Genomic DNA, 25,406 nt, shown 5'->3' with positions numbered 1-25,406 from the left:
CTGATTGGCTCATTAAGGTAAATTACATTCCCAAGAACACCTTACAGCCCACTGCTGTTACTTGTTCCAGGTGACTTGTTCCAGCTGCTGCTTGCTCCAGCACTGCGTAGCATCCTCAGTGGCTCCCGGCAGGAATTCTGCGGTGTGTTTTTAGGAGTTCGCATGAACTCCCAGGATAGAGTCCCTCAGGCTGGCAGGCACAGGAGCAGAGCCATGCCAGATCCTCTGTCTGTGCTATCTGTGTGCTTCCCACCACTAATATCCCCTACAGCTCATCTATTTGTCCTTGAGACCATCCTGGCAGAGAGGCAGGGTTTGTAGTCCCACAACCCAGTTTGGGTATGGGGATGGGATAGGAAAAATCCTTTCCTTCCTCTCCCACTGGTAAATGTGAGGAAGGCTCTGCTGGCCACTGGTGCCAGGGCTGGAGGGTGCCAGTGGCCAGTGTGGGTTGAAGCCCCCAGCCCTGTGTCCAGCTGTGCCTCCATCCCTGGGAAGGTGTCCTGAGGGGCTGGAGCTGCTCCCTCTGCAGAGAATGGGCTTGTGACAGCAGTTTCAAAATGCCAAAGAAAACACTTGCAATGTTTGTTTAAAAGCAGGTGAAAATGACATGTGCAGGCCCTGGCCAGCTGGTGACGGCTGTTTTAGAGGAGAACTCCCTGCACCTGTGCCTTGTCCTGCACTGAGGTGTCACCCTGGAGTCACCCTTTCCTGTGTGGTTTGGGTCAGGTGCCAGGTGTGGGTGCTGCAGGAAACTACAGAGACGAACCCCAGAGAACAAAAGAGGAGAGAAATTAAACTTCATATTCCCAGGGGAGCCACAGCCCAAACCAGAAGCATGCTGGGCAAGAAAGCTCAGCCAGGCCAGGTCAACCCCCAGGTTTGTCCCACCCCACCATCCCTGGACACTCCACTGCTGCCTCTTTGGGGGGAGTGAGAGCACCTGGCTGCAGCACGGGGAGCCCTGGCTGCAGGCAGACAGGAGGAGGAAAGCTAACAAAGAGACTCCCTGCTCCCTCCCCCAAGAGCAGAGGGAAAGCCTCTGGCAAAGGCAGCCATGCAGGCAGGGAATGCTGTCCCGCTGGGCAGCTGAAGCTCGCTGGGCTGGAAGCAGCAGCAGCCACCCGGCTTCCAGCGCTGCTCCTGCCACTGTGCCCAGCTGCCAGCTCGGCTGGGCCTTGTCCTGCCTGGGTGACAAAGGACACCCAGCACCCTCCTGCTTCTGAGGGCAGGCACAGCCCCATCAGGATGTGCCCTCTGCTTTGGGTACAACTGCGCCATGCATGGATGGTTTCACCTTGGCAGGTTGATTCCCAGGAAAATTTTGACACTAATTTGGAAAGACACCAGAATTAGGCACTACAGTGTGTAACAAAACATCCTCGGGGGACACAGCCATCAGGTGCAGGTTTGGAAAGAAAAAGTCAAAGTCAGGCCTGATGAATTTGTTGGAGAAGAAGAAGGCAAGGCAAAGCAAGAGGAAAAGAGAGGAAAAGAGAGGAAAAGGGAGGACACGGACACCAGCACATGTGCGGCACCAGATTCCCATCAGGATCTGCCCACCCGCCCCCCTCCCGCCTGCCCACAGCGGCACCTTCGTCTCTGGAGCGCTGCACTTGCCTCTCTTTTCCCCAAATCAACTGCAACTTTTGCCTTCCTTTAGGAAGAACAAAAAGATTTCACACATAACTTGCCCTGAACAAAGGCACCTCACGCCAGGGCTTTCTTTTTTGTCTTTCTTTCTTTTTTCTTCTTCACCACAAGCTGACAGCAGGAGGAGTATCTGGGGCGGAGGAAGCTCCACTTTATACCGGCCTGATTAGTGCCAAAAAGCAGCCCGGAAAACACTGTGAGTTCCAGAGACACGCCGAGACGACAGCATGGAGAGAAACGGATAATTATCATTTGGGATCCAATCTGTCGGGAAACTGGATGCTGTCATACACAACCTGTTTGCAAGGAGATTCCAGGTGCTCTGGAGAGTGGCCTGATGATGGAGTGTCCAAAAGGTGACATTTCTCCCCATTTCCCCACTTTCAGTTACTGGAAAGACCCAGTGGAGGTGGGACCCTCACAAATACAGAGACGGTTATCAGGGCCAAGATATGGATGACACAAAACGCAAGGACGAGACTGCTGTTGCTGCTGTGCTACTGATTAAAGGAGTGGGCAGAAGTAGTGAACTGCACAGCTGGGAGCAACGGGCACAGCCCAACCCGATGTGTCTTGGCACGGGTGCCCTGCATGGGCTGTGCCATAGCAGGCAAGTCCCCACTTTGCCAGCTCCATGCCAGAGGACGCTGTCCCCTCGGGCCCTGAGCCCACTGGGATCCTGTCCGCTGCTCCTCGGCCGCTCTCCTGGCTCCCCGTCCCTGTCCGCTTCCATCCGTCCTGCGGGTGCCCACAGAGCCGCGGTGCCGGCCCCTCGCCATGAGCCCTGCGGAGCTGTGCGCTGCCCCTGCCAGCCGCGAGGACTCAGGGGCGGCCTGGGGAACCGGCCCTTCCTCGGGAAGAGGGGGGAACGCCCGTCCGTGTGTGCACCGGTGAGCGGGACCCCACAGCCGTGTGCCAGCGGGGTGGCACGGGGACGCGGGGCTCCTGGCACTGCACCATCCACGCCCGGCTGACGTGCATCCTTCACACCTTGTTAATGAGCCCTAATTCAGCCGCATTTAAGGCAACTGATAACCAATAACCAATAGCACAGATCGGCGCTGTACCGTGGTTTGCAGCAGCGCCGGCTGTGTGCAGCGGGGCCCCTGGAGCAGCCGGCTGCAGAGCCCCGCTGCCGGACCGGGGCTTGCTGGGCCGCCTGCCGGGAGGAGAGCCGCGTGGCGGCAGTGCGGGAGCAGCCCTGGCCGCTCCCGGGGCCGGTTCGGGGCCGGTCCCGGCGGCACCGTGCGCCCCTCACGCTACAAAGACGGCGGCAGCTTTAAGGGCCCCGCGGTCCCCTCACGGAGGCCCCGCCCCCCGCCCCTCAGCGCGCGACCATTGGCGGCCCCCGCGCGCTCCGCCTTTCCCGCGCTGCCCGCCGCCCTCACGCCCTCACGCCCTCACGCCCGCCCGCGGCGCAGGCCCGGCCCCGCGGGCGCGGCCGGGGCGGGGCGGCCCCGGACAGCTCCCGCCGCCCGCAGACGGCGGCGGCGGCGGCGAGGCGAGGACATGGCGCGGGGCCGGCGCGGCGGGCCCGGCTGAGCCGCCGCTGCCCGCGGGGCGGGCGGCCCCGGGCCGCGGCGGCCGCCGCCCCGATGAGCGGATGAGGAGCGGGCGCGGCGGCCGGCGGTGCCTGGGCGGGGAGCCGGGTGCTTGCGCCATGAACCCCGAGCTGGCGATGGAGCCGCTGGGCAGCCTGCACGGGGCGGCGGGGCACGAACCGGAGCTGATGGGCAGCCCCAGCCCCCACCACGGCGGGCGCGGCGCGGGGCCGCTCCGGGTGCCGCCCCCCCCCCCCGCCGCCGCCACCGCCGCCGCCGCCGCCGCCGCCGCACCAGGAGCTGCCCCCCGCCGCCCGGCCCGCCATGGTGCCCAGCATGGCCTCGCTGCTGGACGGCGCCGCCGAGTACCGGCCCGAGCTCTCCATCCCGCTGCACCACGCCATGAGCGTGCCCTGCGAGGCCTCGCCCCCCGGCATGGGCATGAGCGGCACCTACACCACGCTGACGCCGCTCCAGCCCCTGCCGCCGATCTCCGCCGTCTCCGACAAGTTCCACCACCCGCACGCCCACCCGCACGCCCACCACCACCATCACCACCACCAGCGCCTGCCGGGCAGCGCCGGCGGTGGCTTCGCGCTCATGCGGGACGAGCGCGGGCTGCCGGCCGTCAACAGCCTCTACGGGCCCTACAAGGAGGTGCCGGCCGTGGGGCAGAGCCTCTCGCCGCTGGGCAACGGGCTGGGCCCGCTCCCCGGCGCCCAGCAGGGCCTCCACGGCTACGGGCCGCCCGGCCACGACAAGATGCTGAGCCCCAACTTCGAGGCGCACGCGGCGATGCTGGCGCGGGGGGAGCAGCACCTGCCCCGGGGGCTGGGGACACCCTCGGCCATGCTGCCGCCCCTGAACGGCGCCCACCACTCCGCGCCCCCCGGGCCGCCGCCGCCGCACGGCCCCGCGCTGCCCGCCGGCCGGGAGCGGCCGCCCCCCGCCGCCGGCCCGCAGGGGAGCGGCGCGGGTCAGCTGGAGGAGATCAACACCAAGGAGGTGGCACAAAGGATCACGGCGGAGCTGAAGCGCTACAGCATCCCGCAGGCCATCTTCGCCCAACGAGTGCTGTGCCGCTCCCAGGGGACCCTCTCGGACTTGCTGCGGAACCCCAAGCCTTGGAGTAAACTGAAGTCCGGCCGGGAGACGTTCCGCAGGATGTGGAAGTGGCTGCAGGAGCCGGAGTTCCAGAGGATGTCTGCCCTGCGGCTGGCAGGTAGGTGCGGGCCAGCGCCCTGCGGGGAGCGGAGCGCGACCGCCGGAGCTCAGCGCTGCCCCGCCGGCCCCGCAGTGCGTCCTCCGCCGGCCCGGCCCGGCCGCTTCCCCGCTGCGCGCTCCGCCGTGAGCCACGGGGCTGTGCGGGGCCGGCCGGTTCCCACCTCCCGCAGCGCCGGCACCGCGCAGTTCGGCTCCGTCCGGCGGGGCTGTGCGGGGCTCGGGGCCGGCGGAGAGGAGCGCTCCGCTGCCGCTACCGGTGCCCGGTGGCGGGGCCGGGGCTGCTCTCCAGGGCCGGGTGCTGAAGGTGCGCACTCCGCACCGCACCGCGCTCTCCGCGAGCATCCCTCCTGGCGCTGCCGGGAGCAGCGGGGGGGGGGGGCCGGGAGGGGGCTCCGCGTCCCGGGACAGGCGGGGCCGGTGGGAGCGGGCGGGGGCCGGACCCCGCGCAGCCCCCGCAGCCCCGGCCCGGCCGCATTGTCCGCGGAGGGCGCGCGGGCGCCCCCTGGCGCGGTCGCGGGGCGCCGCAGCCCCCATTGTTCTGCGGGGGCCGCGGGGGGGGCGGCGGGCAGCGACCCCGGTACCGACCCCCGGTACCGACCCCCGGTACCGACCCCTGGTAGCGATCCCCAGCAGCGCCCGCACCGGGGGTGAGCGGGACACGCCCGGCGAGAGCTGTCCCTGCCGTGGGGCCGTGCGGGGTGCGTCCGCGGCGCGGTGGGTGCCCGGGGGTCGCCGGCCAGTCGGTCCCGCGGGAGTGAGGGCAGGGCCCCGCCGCGGAGCACGGCCGGGGCTGCCTCCCCGCTCCCCGGGAACCGCACGGCCGTGGACGTGGGTGTAGAGGGACACGGGGGGCTCTGGCGCGGGCAGAAACGCGTGGGACAGACCGCGGCATGGGGCGGGGGCCAGGGACCGGGCCGCTCTGCTCTGACAGCGACGAAAATCCGGGGATGTTTGTGCCACCGAGTCAGTCCTTCTTTTATTTCAATTGATCCCGACGCGGGCAGATTGGTCCCCAGTGGCCAGGGACACAGCAGGCTGTCCCCAGGGCTGCCCGCTCTGCTGGCACACCTGGAGGGGGCTGAGGGGACGCGGGGGTCTCTGCGGTGCGGAACCGGGCACAGAGAGTCCTTGCACGAGGAGCAGCTGCCGAGCGGGGCTGGGATGCGGCAGAGCAGGGCAAAGAGCAGCCATGGATGATTGATGGCCGTAATCCCTGCCCGACCCCTAACCAGAGGTGCTGCGGGTTAAACACCCACGGCCTGGGGTCTCCAAAATCCCCACGGAGAGTACTCGGGCTTTCCCGAGGTATGGGGCAGTCCCGGCTGTGCTGCCCGTCGGGAGAGGGATGCTGATCCCCTCCTCGGCTCTAACGGCAACTGCAAACTCCTCTCATCCCGTCCAGCACCCGCGGGCATCCTCTCTGTTTGCAGCCAAATGAAGGTGCCGAGGTCTGTCTGTGACAGGGACGTTGGAGGGACAAGAAGGGGTTTGGGTTTTTTGCCGAGCACACGGTGGTGTCGCCTTCACAAACGTGTATCAAGAGGGAAATCGATGCAGATAATGTTTAGAAGATTAAAAGAGCATTAATGCTGGCAACAGGAGCATCAGCGCGTGGACCCAGTTTTCATTGATCTGGAACCTGAGCCGGCTCATTTCCAGTAACGTGGCTGGTGCTTTTCCTTCCCAGCACTGGTCCCGGGTGGGGGTTCCCCGTGGAGCCCTACATATAGAACAGAAAATCAGGAATCACAGCTGCACGCAGAGTTATGCCTGTATAATTCTGGATCTCTGCTTTACCAGTCCCCCTGAATGCCTCTGCATCGAGGAGTAAAGTTTGGAGAGAGCTTAGGTGCTGAGTGGGCATGGATTCCCCATGGAGCGGGAAAGACCTTTGCAAATTACCTTTCCCTTCAGGAAATCGATTATTTTAATTTTCTTTTATTACCACGTGTGAATATGCGGCCCCATTGCCTCAGTGCTTCCTTCTCCCCCTTTACTCATTTGCTTAAATCCCTATGAGCATGGGGTAAAAGCCACAAGTATTTCAGGGTTTTTTGAAAAAAAAAAAAAAAAACACCAAACCCACCAGCTATTTGCCCCACAGTCCTGGAAGTTTTTCCCAAGTGGGGCAAAAATCTACTGTCCTTGAAGGGAAATCCCCCTCTCCCTGTGGGAGCAGTAGCAGGGTGGGTGTGCTTGGTATTTCTTATTATTACAGAAGATATATAGTGCTGTTTATTCTATTCTTTTCTGTTCTATTCTATTCTATTCTAACCTAATCTAATTTAATCCTATTATTTCTCTGCTTATTGTCTCTTCTTGGGGGTCTTTAAGACTCCTCCGTCAGGAGACGGTGCTGGGGCTTTCTGTGCGGGAGGGTGCGGGCAGGACCCGCTGTGAACGGGGAGTTCCGTGCGTGCTCTGGAGCTCCGAGGGCAGAGCACCGTTTTGGGGTCACCGTGTCTCGCTGCGGCTGCGGCCGGGGAAGCGGCGAGTGCCCTCCCGGGGACACCGCGCTGCCCCCGGGGCACGACGGGGGCTTTGGGAGGGTGGGACAAACGCTTTTCCCACAAAACCACCCCCGGCGGCGGCATCAGCCCGGGACCTCGCCCCCAAAGCGGGCTGGTGCCCCCGCTCCCGCCGCTTCCCGCCGGGAGAGCGGGGCTGCCCTCGGGACGGGGGGATCGGGGCTCCCAACCCTCCTTCCTGCCCTCCCTCCCCGCCGCGGGAAGGTCTCGGGAAAGCCCCGGCGGCCCCGACATACAGTCCCTAAATTTCTGTGGGGTCAGCAGAGCGCTCCGCCGCCTGTTTACCTTCTTCGGTGCCGGATCGCCTTATTGATGATTTAACACTTTTGTACCAAAACACTATCAATGATTCATGTGTGCAGAGCTGCCCGACCCCCGCTCCGTGCTCAGACCCGTCAGTACCACGGAGAGCGGCGGAGAGGGATGAGAGCAGGGAAGGAGGGAAGGGAGGAGGAGAGCGGGAGCAGGAGCGAGACGAGACGCCCGGGGCCGGCGAGCCGTGGGTGACGGAACCAGGAGTGGGCGGTGGCAGCGCCACATCCCAGGCTGAGCCCCTGCACCCCCAAGTCCCCCAGGCCAAGGAGAGGGGTCTCACAGTGAGGAATGGGCTGTGGACAGTTGTCTGCCTGTCCCCTGCCTCTTTGTGCCCTACCAAATGCTTCTTCCCTGGATTTTGAGACTATGTTGTTGTCTGTATCTCCAGCTAAAAATTAAGGCATGATAACATCTGTATCAGGCACATTGCCTATTTATAAAACTATTTCTTAGTGTAGAACTAAATATACAGGTACATAAAGGTTTTTTGAAAGGTGCTTAGTGGCTTGAAATATTGGTGCTCTCTTCAGCTATAGATTAGTGGTTGTGTTTGAACAATCCATGCGGTAAATTGTGGGGCCGGCTGATAATTTATATTTCTCATGTACCAACTTTCCGAAATAATACCCTGCCCCAGCGCTTTGTTCCACATCATTTCTGAAGGCATTTCTGCCACACAGAAATCCGTTTTGGCGAAGCAGATGAGTTTTATCAGTTTCTTGATTGTTTGGTAAAGTTAGTTCTGAGTACATTTGTGATTAAATGTATTTCTATATTGTTCTCCCTACTTTTTAAAAGAAACAATTAATTGGTCATCATGTGTTACTCATTCTGAAGCTGTTCTTCACTATTTCCTTATCAGATTTTTCCCCAGCATCTCTTTTTTTCTGTGTATCTCTTGCCCATCACTGTTTGAACTGGAATAGCCCAAACTCAAGTATTCCTCTGCAGCTGAAAATTGCCACCATTTATTTGTGGCGAGGAATGCATAAAGGAGAGAACATTTTTGCCAAAAGGATTATTTCCCAGTGACTGGTGTTGGTTCTTCCCACACTGTAGGGGCGTTTTGGCTCTGCACTGTGGCCCCGGGTGCTCATCCCTGGTGCTCCTCCCTGGTATTATTCACAAAACCTTGTCCTGGATGTTGCTGCCATCCAGCAGCTGCAGGAGCTTTTCCTTCCCTTCCAATTAGCCATTACTGGGAGATGACAAGCTTCCTGCAGTACCCAACACGGCTGTGCCGAGCCTCCGAGCACTAAAGGCAGCAGACTCCTCTCATCAGAGCAGCTCCCCTGGAGCTGCCTTCAGAGTGGAAACGGGGCTCTGCAGGTGTACGGAGAATGGATCTCAGAGGGAAAGCAGGGCTGAAAGGGACTGCAGACATCACTTGTCCTGACAATCTGCCCCTTTCTTCAGGAATCTCCAGAGGGGGATTTTTTACCTAAGTGATCTCTTCCAGGGCTTACAGGTACAAAAAAACCCTTAATGACTGGCCTTAATCTCACTTTTTGTCTTTTAAATCCTTTGCTTCTCATCTTATCCCCACTAGACACAGCAAAAAAGAACACTCCCTTCCTTCTGATAGCAATCTATTTATATTTAAGTCTCCCATCTTGTCTCCTGTCTTCTCTGGAAAAAGCCCATCATACCTGGGCCATGAATATGCAAGGAAAGAACTATATCCAACGGGACAGATAATACATCTCTTTTTCCAAGGTAAAAGATTTTGTATCCAGCTCTATCAATCTTGCAGACTTTTGCATAAAAGGCTCTCTGATTTATAGAGGGTTTTGCACACAGAAATCATACCAAACAGACTAATCTCAAATGGGTTTGGTGATAACATCAGCCAGACAACTCACTGATGGCAGAGAGAAATGCAATCAAAAAATAAATTGGAGAGTTTTGGGGTTGTTTGGGGTTTTTGAGCTATTAAATCAAACTGCTCCATTGTGAAAAAAGGGACTCAAACCACTGGTAAATGCTGCACAGAGGAATTATTAGACAAGCGATAGAGGCTGGCAGGTTCCCAAAACACAAATTGTCTCCGAGACCAAAATATCTCTCAGTAAGCAGGGAACATATTTATGAGCAGTGGTGATTTTCCAGCAGTTCTCATCCCCTCATAATGGGATGGGAGCACGGGGCCTGTGCTGAGGCATTAAGCTTTGGCAAGCAGCACTCGGCTGCAGGAGGGGAAGGAAGAGCAGAAGGAAGTCTTCCTCAGAGAGCTTCCCACACACCTTCTTCTCCGTGTTCCTTCTCCCGTGGGCTTGTCCTGCCCACTCCTTCCTGTGGGCATGGTGGGATCCATGGCCCCTCTCCCCTCTCTTCCTCACCTCCACCTCTCTGGAGCCTGCCAGCAGGGACCCTCTCCTGCTGAAGCTGAGCTTTCCTAAGCCCCTGGGAAGAAGGAAATGGGAACCTGAATGTGTGGAGAAACAGGGCTGCTCTTGCTTTGTGTGTTCAGCTGAAGTGCAAGGAGAGCTTGGAGGGCAGCACAGGTCTGGCTTTCCTGGAGAACCTGGCGGAGCTTTGCTCCTGTCCTTTCCTCTCCTGTTCTTCCTAATTCCACCCTATCGATAACAGGCAGTAAAAGGAAATGCTTATGTCCTACTTTCTCCCATGGGTCAGAATTCCTGAAAACTGGAGCACACAGCAAGGATTCACTAGATCTGTCCTTCCCCTTGCAGTAAGATTTCAGGCTCTTGCTCAGCTCTTGCTTACCCACCTCAGCTTTAAATCCCCAGCCCTTCCTTGGAAAAGATGCCCAAAGTCCTTCCAGTCACAGCTGTGTTCGGGTACCTCCAGGGTACCACTGAGATGCTGCTCCAACAGGCAGAGCACTCAGCACGGGGAAGGCCTGGCTTCACCCCTGTGCTCTGACAAGGGGAATATAAATCCTTGTCACTGGCAAGTGTTATAATTCAGCTGGAAACTATTTGGGGATTCAAAAGGGAGAATCTCCAGAACAAGAGGAAGCATAAATCTCCCAGGTGTTAGACGTGTGGGACTCTCAGAGTGCAGCCAGAAGGATCCAGAGTTGCGCTGTGCTGGAAGGTTCCAGTGGTACCCAGAGGCTCCTGTCAGAAATCCTGTGCTGAGGTGGGTGCTGCAGCACTGCAGGGAGGAAGCGGAATTTACAGCCCAATTCCAGCCATCCAGCAGATTTACAGGAGACTGGACACAAACAGCCTGAGAGCTGTGGCGTGCCAGGAAGAAACATAAAGGAGCCATGTCCCCAAAACCATTCATCTTTTCTTCTCAGAGAGCTGCAGGATGCAGGGCTTGGAGAGGGGTGGCATTCTGTGGGGACTGTGCAGGATTGACAGGGAAAAATCAGGTGGGGTACCAAGAAAACACCTTCCTGGCTGGAAACAGCCGGGCTGTGAGCTTCTTTTTTGGAGCATTGCAGGAATCCCTGGATCTCCAAACAGGGAACACCTCACCACTACAATGGATGAGCAAGAAGAATTTCTCTGGAAGAACAGAATTAACTTTGTGCTACACATCCAATCTGTTTTTCTGGATAAATGCCATCAAGGGCATTCCTAGGGTTTCAAAAATTAGGGGTTTGGTGTGTATGCAGCAGCTGGGATGAGCAGCACTGACTGCCCACCCTGACAATGTGATTATTTGCATCTTCATTCTGATTGCTCCTTGTTCCATAATGATTTTGTACACAGCGGAGTACTTAACCTAATTTGTATTGATCTCAATCGCTCTCATTCGTGCATACTTAATTCAGAGAGGTAATCAAATTGATTTCTGAGGCCTAGTTTTTAAGAGATTGTAGTAACAGGGATATACCAGGGCTTGCTTTAAGTGAATCACAGCAAAAGAAAAACATTTTAAATCTTTAGAAAACGCTTTGGTGGTCATTTCATTGTGTTCAGTATTACCAGAGTAATTACATTTCCCTCACATTGAGTCCTCTCCAAAATCGAATTGAGGAGCAGTTTTAGTTCCATCAGACAGATAACTGGGTTTGGGTGACTTTGCACCCACACAAACCACATAGGTGGGATCAATATTCACGGCTTGTCCTTAGGAACGATGGAGAGTGAGGACTTACTGCCGGATTAAGGGAATATTGGTCTCTGCTTGGCTCCTCCTTAACGCCTGCTCTTTGTTTCATGGGTGCAGAGCCACTTTTGCCATCGGTAAAAACATCCAGAACCAGAGAGGCACAGGAGCTGTGTTGTTGGTATTTCCAGTATCCTGGCAAGTGGCTCAGCTTCTCCTGGGGCTTCTCAGGCACTGCTCCGGCCCCTGAGACTCCTCCCTGGCCTCCTCCTCCTTCTGATGCTGGTGACCTTTGTGTCTTCATCTCTGTCTCCCTCCTGGAGAAGTGCAGGAGCCGAGGAAGGAGGGAGGCCATGGAACATCCCTGCCCCATGCCTGAGGGCTCAGAGGGTGGGATTGAGCTGAGCACTAGAGCTCCTAGATATTTTTCAGGATTTGTGGCTTTTGGAATGCCTGGGCTGGCTAGGTTCCTCTCTTGTGGGGAAGAAAATGGAAAAGCAGTCATTGTTGTAGAAAATCAGACAAATGAACTATTAGTAGGGGTATTCAGTGGGATGATCCTCAGTGTGTCACAGCACAGCGTCAGGTCCCTGCACCCTCTTAACGCTCTTCAAGTTGTAGGCCTCCTCTTGGTCCATGCTAAGGGATGCAGCACTGACCCTGTTTCTGAGCAATTCCTATATTGTTTCTGTGGAAGAGCATCTTTAGTCCAGTGCAGAAGAAAAAGGAAGCTTTTGTATTTTTTTTTTTCCCACAGTTATGGCTTTCAGTTCGTGCCGGTTGTCCGTTTTCTTCCATAGGATATGTTCAGGTTTAACCGCAGCTAATAAATCAAATTGTGCTTAGAATCCAGACGGTCTCTTCCCTTCCCTCTGCTGTTAAAACCTTTCTCTTTCTTCCCGGAAAATCACTTGATTTTATTAGAGTGCTCACCCCATTTTTCTCTGCTGAGAGATGCACGTCAGGTGCAGCGTTTGCCTTTGTGGGGCCTTTTCAAGAGCAAACTCAACAGTTCAAGGAAAGTATTTACTGAATGCATCAAAAAGCACATACCTCTGCATTATTTATTATCAGATACCAATAACTGTAAAACGCAGAGTATCTCTGGACATAAATTAGTGATGGTAGGAAACACTCCACTCATCCCAGTGTCCCGGAACCGATTAGAAGCTGCAGCAAAGATGCTTGTGCTCATCATGTCCCCAGCACCGGGGACATCACGGCATGGATTCCGGACACTTGGCAAAGTAAACCCAGCTTAAAATCTGCTTTTTCAGCTCAGGCAGGCAGTAGGATATTATCTGTGTGGTGTCAGAGGTACAGTCAGAGAGCCCAAATTCTTCCCTCCTGCTGCCTCTGGGATAATGCCCTTGGAGAGGGCGAGTCTGGCCATTGGGACACAGGTGCCAGCTCCCCCTGATGCCTCTGGCATGTCCAGGCAGGAGCATCCATGCTGCTTCCTGCTGCCTTGGCTCCAGCCGGAGCCCTGTGCTGGTGCCACTGCTCTGGGAGGGCTGTGCTGGGAACATTCACCCACAACCCCTGTCTGGGTCTCAACCTGACTCTCAGGACCATCCTCCTCTTATACTTTGGGATATTTTGAGGCCTGACCTTGACCTCCCTCCCAGAGGCAGCTCTGCTGCAGCCACTGCAGTTTGGCAGCTGAGAGGGGTCAGGGTCAGGCACTCCAACAAAATACTCCAGTTTCCTGCAGAAATGCTGTGAGATCCTGGCCCTGCACAGAACGAGGCAGTCGGTGCCACAGTGGCTGAGCACAGGTACAGCTGTGACTGGGTTAATTACAGACATTGCCACAGTCCGACTTTTACTTTTGGGCCAGCTTCATTTCACATTCCAGACCTGCAGAATTATTTAACAGGGCTGCTTAAAACCCACCCACTTATCAATTCTCTGGGCTCATTTTGTCCCGGCACATTACCTAACCATGTCAACATATGGATTTTCTCCCTGTGCCCAGCGCAGACAGCCTGGGCAGGCTATTTTTAAGTGTGGGTGTGCTCCGGCAGCGGTATTGGTTTCAGCACTTGCTGTTCTCTCTCTGCTAATAAATACAGAGCAGCTATTAATACAGATGGGTTTTAGGATCCATTAGCATCGCTCAGTGCAGCGATGGTCCGGCACTGCTGCCCTGCCTGACCTGAGCTCCGACAGGAGCTTCTGCCTGGCTTCACTCTTGGAACATGCCCCAGGAAGGAGGACTGGCAGTGGGAGCAGTGCCCTGGGGTGGTGGCACTGCAGGAGTCAGGCTGCAGGGGAGGAGTAGGGTGAGCCAGTGCCTGACCCTCTGTGCTGGGAGGCCAAGCGAGTCCATGGCGGTTTTTCCCCTTGGTGGTCACACAAAGTTGCTGCTACTGGAGCTTTGATGGGGGTTTGGGCTGTTTAAAGGGATTAAACTTATGTTCAACTGTTACTCCTAGCTATTGAGAGGTATTGAGGATGTAAAAGCAATGCAGCCCACTGGACTCCTGTGGGAGCCCTCAGGTTCCATGTGCCAGAGCGGTGCTGGCTCAGCTGGTGACACTTGCGCTCACCGTGTGTCAGTGCCTGCCACTGCGGTGGCCGTCCGGGTCTGTGGGCACCACCCTGACACTTTCTCTCTGTCTCTGCCACCCCTTCCCAGCCTGCAAACGCAAAGAGCAAGAGCCCAACAAAGAGCGGAACAACTCCCAGAAGAAATCCCGCCTGGTTTTCACGGACCTCCAGCGCCGAACGCTTTTCGCCATCTTCAAGGAGAACAAGCGTCCCTCCAAAGAAATGCAGATCACCATCTCCCAGCAGCTGGGCCTGGAGCTCACCACCGTCAGCAACTTCTTCATGAACGCCCGCCGGCGCAGCCTGGAGAAGTGGCAGGACGACCTGAGCTCCGGGGGCTCCTCCTCGGCCCCCAGCACCTGCACCAAGGCGTGAGGGGCGCGGCACGGCCGGCACAGCGCAGAGAGAGCGGCCTTGCAGCAGGGTCCCTCGCTGGTGACTTAAAGCACAATCCCCCCACAACCAACCCCAGCCCAGCTGTTCCCGAGGACATTCCTCCGGCTTCTCGTCAGTCTTAGCAGGCGCAGGCTCCACTTTAACCTCTCTCCACACAATACTATGCTCAGGACAGGCGAAGCAGGTCTGAAACGTAGGGGAGTCGTTCTTGAGGCAGGTTTCTGCTGAGCCCCAGGTTTCCGTGGCCGGCGGGAGCCGCTGCCAGCCCGGCAGCCTCCCGTGCCCAGCGCCTGCCGTGTGCTGGCCACACCACCCTGCGGCCACATGACAACGGAGCACAAAGTCAGATACTAAAAACCCAAGACCCTGTTTTTAAACTCAGGCATGGTTTTGTTAAGTGTTTTAGGGGAAAAAAATCAGATTTAGGGTTTTTTTGGTTGGTTTTTTAGTTTGATTGAATCGGCTTGTTCTTGGATCAGAAAAATTCAGTTTTCTTGAGCTCAAAGTATCAAGCACAAAGCCGGTAGCTACAGCCATGGTCCGGCCCTGGGCTGCCCAGGGCAGCTGTGCCAGCTGCAGCCTGACATCCCGGGAACACCACGGAGATGGCACGAGCCTCAAGCACAGCTGGCAGTTCCTCACAAGCTCTGTGTTTGTACCTAATGCACACTCAGGAGGTCGATGGAACTGCTACAGTTCATGGAGCAACACAATGTTTTGGAAGATCCAGATTTATTTACATTATTCCATCCTTTTTAGTTTCCAGGAATCTGGTTTCTCCTCGGCAACAGCTGTGTTACCAAAACCTTTTTAGTGTTCAATGTATTTTTGTTCATTTTTTCAATATTTTATGGTACTTTCAAGCAGGAAAAGAAACAGAAACAAGCCCTTCAGATACCACGGACCGTTTCAGATGTGCCGCGTTTAGCTCTATTGCATCCCTAAGTTCCTTTTCCTTGCCAGCTCCCCGAGCTGGCAGGAACACAGCACACCAAAGAGACAGGATTTCTGCAAGCCAAAGATGTTTATAACTTGTCATTTCTCTTTGTCATCGCTGGTGCGGGTGGTTGGCTGGCGCTGGGGAAGCCTGGCAAGCTCCGAGCCCTCTCTCCAGCTCCGTGCAGCGGAGCCTCCCCGGCGGTGGCGGAACGGCCGCTGGCTGGTGACCGGCCCGGTGCGGCTGTGCTCCGCTAGAGACACTTGAGACTTTTTTTATGTACTACTTAATCGAAACCAAAGAAACATTTTCTGCACCTACTTCTGCAACAAACTGTTCCATTGAAAGATAAAATAAAAATTTAAAAAAACCAAGGAAGCATGTCAGGAAGCAAACGAGTACCACACTGTGTTCGACAGACATCTTGGACATTTTCGGAAGCAGATCTCAAAGAAAGGGTTGATGAGAATGAGAACAAAGCAAAGCCAGTACGATTGCTGCTTCATTTGACAACTCAAGTCATCTTAAAGTTGAAGATTGTCTTTAATTTGTGCCTATGCAGTTTTTTCAAAAGAACAAGGAACAGAGCAACCAAAACCTCAACAGCTACAATACCAAAGATGAGGATTCTCATTACTTGTGTTTCAGTTAGTTTCTCCTCTTGCACGACTAATGCACATAGCCCCACTGGTCTCTGGACAGGTAACCACTCGTGAGTCTTTGCGCAACCAAAAGGGTGTGTTAGTTTATGTTTTCCCTGTTTCCGCCCCACACGGCATCTCTCCAAGAGCTGCATGGGCTCCAAGTGCAAGATGTTGGGATACTACGCTGGTACGTCTCCTCCCTCCAGGAAACACTTGTGGGTTGGGTGTGACTTGTGTGTTGGTCTCCTGTGTGTCTGGAGCTGTGAACAGCCACCCTCCTGTGCGTGACATCGGTCGAGTGACCTCCACCCTTCTTTCTCTTCCCCAGGGATAAAACTTGCAATATGTGTGTTCCCATCCCTGTCACTGTGAGTGCTGAGCAGCACCACAGCCCGGCTCCAAACCTCCACCTGAACCAAACCCAAGTATTCAGGAGTCCGTGGGGCGGTTCAGGAGTTGCTTCTGACATATTAGCCTTGTAATGTTCTTTGATCCAGGTCATGATGATCCAAATCATGACATGTCCAAATTTATCCTCAGAGCCAGAGCGCATCTTGCTCCTCTCTGCCTTTAAACAAGGGCTTCATTTTAACTGCTTCACAGAACCACTGCAGTCATTTTCCAATGACTGCACTTAAAATAGGAAAAAATCCAAGAAGCCTCGTCTGCTCAGGACAGGAAAAGTTTCTGGAAAGCAAATTCAGGATCCTCACAGCTGAACTGACAGCATGTGCCAGCTCTGGGAATCAAAGCATCCTTCAGCAGAGATTTCCAGGCAGATCCCAAAGAGATTTGGAGAATCCTTGTAGTCAGACATGGAATAAAGCTGCCAAAAATGGTCCCGATCTGGACTGATGTGTTCTGAGGGCTCCTCACCCAAATACCAGATATCTGAGTGGGGAGTTTGGAGCCAGCAGGCTGTGGAGCAGGGCCCAGCTGAGGTGGTGTGGTCATATTGAAGTTTCACCTTCATTCCCACCCAAGTGTCCATCAAATCAACCCCTGGTGCATTTTGAACTTGGCATTGCCCTCAGGGGAGCTGTCTTGTGCTGGAAGTGTCCCCCTGCAATCTGCAGTGGCAGGGGATGACACAGGACCAGTGAAAACCCCAGTGCTCATTCCTCACCTCCCCTTCCTGCAGTGATGGGGCAAGGAACTGCATTGTATCCCACAGGGAATGAGCCCCAGGCATCTCTGAGCATGCGCTTGGCTGTGGGACACCTCACTGAAGCTCATCTCACCTGAGGGGCACTCACCTGAGGGACATCCAGATAGCCACCTTCCCCAGAGGCAGAGGGGAGCTGCCCACAGCTTCTGGTGAAGCCTGGGAGCAAAGACCTGGGCTTTTTGCTCCTGCTCAGCACTCATCCAATAGCCCCAACAAAGGGAGTTTAGATCAGGTACTGAATTACTTACAGATTTCTCCTCAGCGAAGTTCTCTCCAAATTGTGGAAGTGTTTGTTGTGCAACATTACAGCCGAGTAGCAACACACATGAGGCTTCTCTGGGCTGGGGCCTCAAATCTATCAACAGTCACAAGCCATTTTCACCCAAAAATCCTGCTGCAATTTTTATCCCTGCATCTCTCATGGCCCTGTGTGACGTCTTCCATTTCACTGTCCACTCTCGTCGGCTTTTATGTAGCAGCTCCCTCAGACGAGGAGCGTCGGAGCCAGAGACTGTGGTGGAGATATTTGTCCATGTGGCAGAGTCTGTGCTGTGCTCTGCCCACACCACACCAAACCCAAGCAGCTGTGTTCCGTCTCTATACCGTGTATTGATGAATCTATAGAGCTGTGTAATGTAACTTGTTGCTTTATTTATTGCGCTGCGAAAGACTCGTGTGTACAGAGAGTATCCCAGCATCTTCCCGACCAGGAACTTGGAGTCACAACCTTGGGCACAGCCAAGATGAATTCAACTTTCAAGAAACCTTGGATATTGCTGGATCTCCCATGCAGGAACAAAGAAAATGTGCTCACTGACTTCGGTTGCAAAGCTTTATTGTGGATTTCTCTTACCTACAGCTGAATCCAAAGACCTGCGAAGGACTCAACCAGCAAACCTCACTCAGCCCCGCGGGAGGGAAGGGGATCTCCTCTCCTGAAGGAAGGCACGGGAATGACACGGTATTGCGAAGAGTGTGCTGGCTTCGGACACGACCAATGCTTCCCTTGCTTGTCACAATTCCTAAGTATTTTTAAGATATGGGGAAACTTTCTACTTGGCCTCCTTCCTATTTATTATGGGAAATTTTTATTGTTTAAATTTTTTAAGAAGGAAAAGCTTAAAATAGTTTTATTTTTTTCCAGACACTTGTGGGTTTTAACCCAATATATTATCTATTGATAATGTAATTTATTTGATTTAGTCTTAGGGCAGGTCCTGAGATCTCTGTTCAGTCTGAATCCCATTATGTTTCAGTTTAGCTTTTGAATTTAGTGGGAGTTTTGCCTGAATGCAGGCAGCAGGGTCAGGCTCTGATGGTACCTATTTGTATCTATTTAATTCAGCCTTTTATGAATTCATTTGGGAGTAATTTTGCTTATTTATCCATAGGACTCTTGTAGCGCATCAGGGATGCGAAGCCTGTTAGTAAATACACTTCAGAGTTGGTATTGCTTTGTAGAGCAGCCAGGTTCTGTCAGACAGGGGATGAACAACTCATTCCATATAACAGAGGTCTAGTTTTAATTCCTTCTTTAAATTAATTTTGATTGTTTAAATATCAAAGTTAAAATTATTTAAGTTAATTTCTTCCCTCCTGATTAGAAAGCGCAACGTACCTTTATTATGGCACACTAAGCCTTCGTAATATAACTTATTTATTTAACTTATTCATCATCACCCAGGGATGCCCTTGTAGAGTTTTTATTTTTTATTTAGAATTATCTATAAAGCACTACAGCTGATTTCCTCTAAGAACAGCAGAGCGAACTTTGAGGACAAGCAATGAATATTCAACCTAAAACTGTGCGTTCAGAAAAATAGGGGGGGAAAAAAGATACTGGGATACTTTGCCTGAACTTTTTGGCTTCTTAAAACTTAAGCTGGAGGGAAATTAATCCATGCCAAGAAAAAGAGAGAAACCCTTAAACTAGCTGCTTCCAAGAATGAACTTCTGTGTGTGGAAAAAAAAGAAAAAGGAAAAAAAACAGGAAAAAAAAAAACCCAGAAAAAACCTTTCTATTTCTAGTGAGAACCAAAGAGGCTACCTCACTGACTTTTCCATTTGTAATTTTAATCGTGTTGATGATACCAAAGATACCAAAGATTTCTTTCTCTGTGCGGTCTGCATTCTGCTTGTGCTCTCTGATAACTCCCACCGTTCTCTCCTACACCCAGAAATGTCCAGCAGAGCCCAGATTCCCAAAGAAACGCTTCCCTGGAAGCTGCCAGTTCTGGTGACGCCCTTTTCTGTGTTCCTTACTCCTTCCTCCCAGCCAAAACCGTCTGGAGACGTGGAGCCCGTTCCCACTCCAGGTCCCGCTGATGGAGCGGTCGTGTGGACCTGGAGGTGACTCTGGGGTTTGTCCATCCGCACATTCCCTGGGGAAAGGCTCTGCAGGTGCTGCCTGGGCCTGTGTCAGGTGTGTTTGCAGCAGCAATTAGCATTGCTAATTATTATTATTCTCGTGCTTGAGCAGAGCCCAGGGGCTGGTGTGCGGTTCTCCTGCTCGTGCCCCCCGCGCAGGCGGCCTTGCACAGTCCAGGAGCTGCTCCCTCCTCCTCACCTTTTCTTGTTGTTTACAATTACAGTTTTCAGATAAAAATCAATTAATTACTTTTCTCGAGTTAGCAATGAAGCGAGGCTACATTAAGCTCCATTAGCATCACGTTCCTGAGTGATTACTTCCAAGTTGTTTGGTTGTTTGGTTGGGGAATTAGTGGTGCCCTCTGGCACTTGGGTTTTGAGCCTGTTTTATGCTGTTTATAGGACTGAAGCAACACTCTGAGGAGCCGAACCCACCCCTGGGCACTGCTCACTCCCCCAAGCTCCCCTGAGCCCCAGCGCAGGCTGGGACAGCTGCTGCAGGGCCCAGGCCTTTCCCTAAGGAATCTGCCTGAGCCATGCCCTTGGATTCACAGAGGTTACCAACAGCTCAACACAAACGCTCCGCTTTAATTAAGTGTTGCCTTTTATTTTGTATTTCTTTGGGGGTTTAAGTCTGCGTTGGAAACGGTAGGACTTGACAAGTGTGCTTTTCTCTCTCTCTCTGTGTTCCTTCAATACAAAGCTATAATAATTCTCAGGATGCCTTCTGGGCGGGGGGAGCCGATTGTCCCTGTGCCCTCGGACACAGACAGTCCCCAGAGCTGGCAGGGTCCCCGCGGCCCCCCCGACTCCTGCTTCACTTGCAAAGAGTGACGTTACCACGGGACGAGTGCCTTGCTTGAACCAAAGCAACGATTTTGCCAGTCTAGACCTCTCTGTGCTTTTTTTTATTCTTCCTGTGAATACCTCAGCTTCAACTGGGCCGCCGAATTGTACCTGGTGGGCTTTTGTACTGTGGTGCTTTGCAATGCAGCCCTGCAAAGAACAGACTCCTGATAATACCAAAGGCTCTCCTTCTCTTTCTCCTCCTCCTCCTCCTCCCCCCTCTCCCCGATCTCTCTTTTCTCCATGGTTCCAAAGCTTTATTACGAACTGGGCATGTTGGCAACGCAGACCGTGCAATCCCTTACAGAATTTTCTCAGATATACCTCATAGAGAATAGCTGTTTAGCGTAATGTTATTATAGCGTATGTAATAAATTATTCACTGTTTCTTTTTGGTAACTGTGATTTAAGAGAAAAAAAAAAGAAGCTTTATACGTTTTAGGTTGTGCTTTTGTACTAGACGGAGAAGGTGCGCTTAAAAATGTATGTCAGTATTTCTTCCCGTTGGGTTTTTTTTGTCATTATGGATCGGGGAGAAGTTGCAGAATGAGCCCAAAGTTTACAGTTTCATATTTTGCTGAAGAAACAATCTGTGTTCATTTGCTCTGTTGGGAAAAAAAAAAAAAAAAAAGAAAGAAAAAAAAAAGAGAAAAAAAAAGATTATTTTCTACATTTGTGCTACTTGGTCTGAAGAGCTGATTGTCCTGTGTGACGGTGTAGTATTATGATTAGCAACTGCCAATCAGCGCTCCCATGTTTATGCATGAGGCAAACCCTTAGCAGTGTGATGCATCGTGGTTCTTAATGGCAACTTCTTCCTTTGGGTTTGGGACGAGGTCTTTGGGTTGATGGTATTTATTTATGCATGGAGCCTGTTAGCTGTTCGCAGTTGTGGCGCAGTTGTGTTTGCATTTACGCTGGGAAATCACGCCCAGTTTCGCCCCGTGCAGCTCAGCACTGCTCAGGGCAGGTGTCCAGGTCAGCTCTGGTCTGTCCCTGTGTTAAACAGACCCAAATTCAGTTGCAATGAAATTGCCATTTGAGGAGAAGTTTGTCCAACTGGCAGCTTCTTGCCAGCGATTTGATTCATTCAGTCACATGGCAATACACATCCTGCTCGCTACGGAGCCAACTGTGCGTTTTTTCCCGGGATCAGGAGTTCCTTTGGCTTTATGGCAGGCCCTGGGCACAGCAGGGGACCGGCCGGGGTGGGTGCTCAGGGACCACCCCTCACCTCACCTGCGCTCCTGCCCGGCCCAGCCGTCCCAGCTGTTGTGCCAGCACGGGCAGGGCACACAAGCTGGGGTCAGCAGCGCTCTCCCAGCCGTGTCACCTGTCCCGTGGCTGGCCTGGGTGTCCATCTGAGCAGTCCAGCTGTGTCCCGTGCTGCTCCTGCCTGTTGGGCAGCCCCGGCTCCGGCAGCCCCTTGCCCACCCCCTGTCCTGGCGCCAGGTTTGTTAAGGTGCTTTATCCCCCCTTTGATTTCTCCCTCGTGTCACAAGCCGGATTCACGCTCGAGCCCCAGCTCCCCCAGTTAAGAATGGGTTGTGTTTTCTCTCCGGGTCCAGCTTTGGAGCCCCGATGTCCCCCAGATCCTGGGCGGTACTGGACATAAAGCCAAACCAACTGCTCCGTACCCTTTACTCTGCGTGGAAGAGGTGGCTTGGGGAGGGGGGAGTCGCAGTCTTCTGAGGAGGCCTCTGAGTCCCGTCGGTAGAGTGTTGATATCGTCTGTCATTAAGGGTATATTAGAGATGTGCTTTCATTAGTGCAAGGAGACGTTTTTATTTGGCCTTACTCGGTAGGTTGTGATAATAATGAAAGCTGTGTAATATAGTCGGGGGGTTTTTTTCCTGATTTCTCTGCCAAAGACAGTAACAGATACAAGAACTTTAAATAGGGGTTTTTGTAAGACAGTTGATGATTGTAACAGTGGTTAATCTTCCAGAAAGCTTTCCACGTTCTTCCGCAATAAGCAGAGCCGGGATGTTTCGGCAGAGCCCTGCTGGCAGATGCCACCACTCCTCACCGACGCAGTTGTTGTAAAACCAGGCGCTGAGTACACCTGCATTCCTCAGTCCAGAGGCAACAAGGGGTATGTGAGGCCATGGCAAGGGCACAGCGGGGCCGGCACGAGCTGCTCCAGCTGGCTGGAATTTGCCAAGGTACTTGTATTATGAAATTTAAGGTCTATTTTATTATGTCATTTTATGTCATTTTTTAACTTTGTGGAAGGTGATATGTTGAACTGAGTGTAAGCTAAGTTTTTCAGACAAATAAAGTAGCTAAAGAGTGAATGTTATTTTATCATTAAAGGGTTTTTACTCACTGATTTGTGCCAATAGATGTCCTTTATCTCAATGACAAGTATTACATTGCTTTCAAAGTTTTATTTATAGCTATTGATGTAAAACCCACACACACATATTATTTGCCAAAGTTCAATAAAGGAGGAAAACAATGCTTTTGCTTCCTTGTGCAATCAAAAGTTCCTGTTTTTTCCCAGGGTTTTTTCCACCACGGCCCAATCCCACACCAAGGGGGGGAGTAGAGCCAAACAGGGGCTCGGGCTGCTACAGCTCTCTCAGAGATAGGTAGGGGTGAGGAGAGCTGAGCACAGCCAGACTAATGCAGGACCCAGTGTAGGACCACGTCCCGAAAGTGCTACCTGGGACTGAGGGCCTGGCCAAGTGTGAGCAAAAAGTACTTGGAAAAAGATCTGGCACCTTCTCCCATGAGCACAGCTCGTGTAGCTGTGATATTAAAGGATAAATCACTTTGTATTTATGTAAGTTATAGAATTACATGATGCAATGTAATTACCATAAAATTATAAAATTTTGTAATTAATTGCACTTTCATTCCCTGAAGCAGCTCTACGGGAGGAGGCAGGAGGTTCCTGGAGCTGAAATTCGATGGCAAGGAGGATGTAGCAGGTTTGCCTTCATTCATTCATTCATTTAGTCAGTTACCCTAGCTGTGGGCAAGTCTTGTTTGTTTTGTCTCTGTGAAAAAAACAAAACAAAGTGCACAAGAAAAGCACTTTCCTGTGTTTCTCTCTTAAAAAACCAAACAAAACCAGCCCTTTCCTGCCCTCTCTCCAGCTGCCACCCCTCTCTGCCCAGCTGGAGCAGGGTCAGCTTGGGGAGGGCACGGGAGGACCTCAGAGCCCCAAGCAGCACCATCCCAGCCCCAGAACAGTAACAAGGCACTGCGGGGTTTATTGTCTGGGATCTAACCTTGGCACCAGTGCCTAACCTTGGGGTTAATAAGCTCACTGAAAAATTTGTTTTCATGCTCATTCTCTTCGTGTCCCTCTCTCGACACTGGGCCAGATTCTGCCATTAATTAAATTTACGCTGCTTCATTTCACTTTGCTGAGTGGCCACGGGTGCAGATAAATGCAGAGCTGCCTCCTCAGCACTGTGTATCACAGAGCCCAGAACGTGGCTCTTCCAGCCTCCTTCTCCCCTGGCTGGAGTGTGCAGGGGGCTCCCGGGGAACAGGAGGGGGGCCCTGAGCCCTCTGTGCCCCCCGAGCAGCCCCTGGGCGCGGGGCTGAGCCAGAGCGAACAGGCTGGGTGAGGGGTGTTTTCCTAAGCCCCCTTCCCATGCAGGGAGGTGGTGAGGACCACAGGAGCCAGTGCCACCAGGATGGCTGCTGAGCATGGAAAGGGAAAAACCACTCAAACAGCAAAGAGGCAAAAGCGATGACACCGAGACTAATGCAGCCATGGCAGGTCATTTCCATCTCACTTGCAGGATTGTTCCCCCGGGAATGCATTTTCCAGGCACTTAGCAGTGGGCACAGCTGGAAGAAGGAAATGGGACCATTTCATTAAGCTGCCGAAAAAGCTGAAGGATGAGCTGGGTGTGTGGCAGGATTGCAGCTGGACTGGGATGCTGTATCAACATCAGCTTTTCCCAATGCTAGGCCATGCCCCCTGCACTCAGGTCCAGGGCCAACTCTATACCCATGGAGCTCACTCCTGTGAATTCCACTCAGCTCACTGTTTCCCAACCCTGCCAAGAATCACAATTATTCCAGGTTAAAATGCTATAAAACCCCCTCAGTTTTGTCAGCAATGATAAAAAACGAAGCAACAAAACAGCCCTTCCATCCCAGGGATGCAGGGACAGCCCGTGGCAGCCAGGCTGGATGGTGTCCCTGCTCCCCGGAGGGAGCACTCACCCTCAGAGCAGCCCAGCCCCAAGGAGCAGACACCACACTCCCATCCTCCTCCTCCTCCCGCTCCTCGGGCAGTGCTGGGAACGGCAGTGCATCCGTCAGGATGAACTTGACAGTAATGATGTGCCGTGTGGGACCCGCAGCGATCACGGCGCAGGTCCCTCCTGACTGCAGATGAAGTGCTGGCAGCTCTTCTGATCCAGACACTCCGCACCACTTGAAACCCTGCAGGAACTCCCTCAGGAAACAGCCTGGGATGCAGCCTGCAGGGAAAGCTGCACACCAACAGCAAGTCAGGGTGAGGGAGGTGGGTTTCTTTTGGAGGAAAACAGCAGGAGCTTTTGCAATGCCACTGATTTTCAGCACATGTGGGATGGAGGTGCTGAAGGAGAACAACCAGGAGGAAAGAGCCTTGGGATAGGCAGTGTGGCAGGACACCACAGTGGGATCATCAGGTGGGAACAGCTGTCACCAATGCCCCACACACAGAGAACAAGCCAAGGCCAGCTCTGCCAGCCACAAGCTGCACCCACTGGAAGCTGCCTTCAGTCTCTGCACACAGCAAACCTCCAGGAGTGACTCCAGGGTCCGGCTCCGAAAGGGATAATGGCAGGAAGCCATAAGATATTAAACCAGCAGATTAAAACAAACAAGACCACTTTGGGTCATGTTACACATCCCTCCCCTCCCGCCTGACAGCACAAGAAATCCAAGGCTGTAAAAGACAACCATAGCCCATAATGGCCCAATAACTCCAGGATAAAAGCGCTGGGGGATTTGGCTGTGAGGAGCCGGGCCAGGGCACGGAGCCCCCCCGGGCCCGCTCCGAGCATTATCCCTTAAGTGCTCGTTTAAGCTTCCTTGGAAGTGCTGCCTGCTCGCTGGAGAAACACAATTAGGCCTCGATTGCGGGTGATGTTCACACGTTATGGATCATCCTTAAAAATGACAGGAGAAAAATGGAGTGCTCTGGATTCCCCGTGACAGCTCCCTCTCCATCATTCTGGGAACTGCCAGGCT

General features: G+C 53.6%; 1 protein-coding gene across 1 annotated transcript; it reads left to right on the top strand.

Moving 5' to 3' along the window:
* The first annotated feature begins 3,256 nt into the window (after positions 1-3,256).
* ONECUT2 (one cut homeobox 2) lies at positions 3,257-22,659 on the top strand. Its single transcript, XM_032096033.1, is given in 3 exon segments — positions 3,257-3,451; positions 3,453-4,416; positions 13,929-22,659. Coding segments are annotated over 3 exon segments (1,446 nt in total). The 3' UTR covers positions 14,216-22,659.
* The last annotated feature ends 2,747 nt before the right edge of the window (positions 22,660-25,406 follow it).

This window comes from Corvus moneduloides, chromosome Z, assembly GCF_009650955.1.
Source record: "Corvus moneduloides isolate bCorMon1 chromosome Z, bCorMon1.pri, whole genome shotgun sequence".
Lineage (NCBI taxonomy): Eukaryota > Metazoa > Chordata > Aves > Passeriformes > Corvidae > Corvus > Corvus moneduloides.
This window is presented reverse-complemented; position numbering and strand designations above follow the sequence as displayed.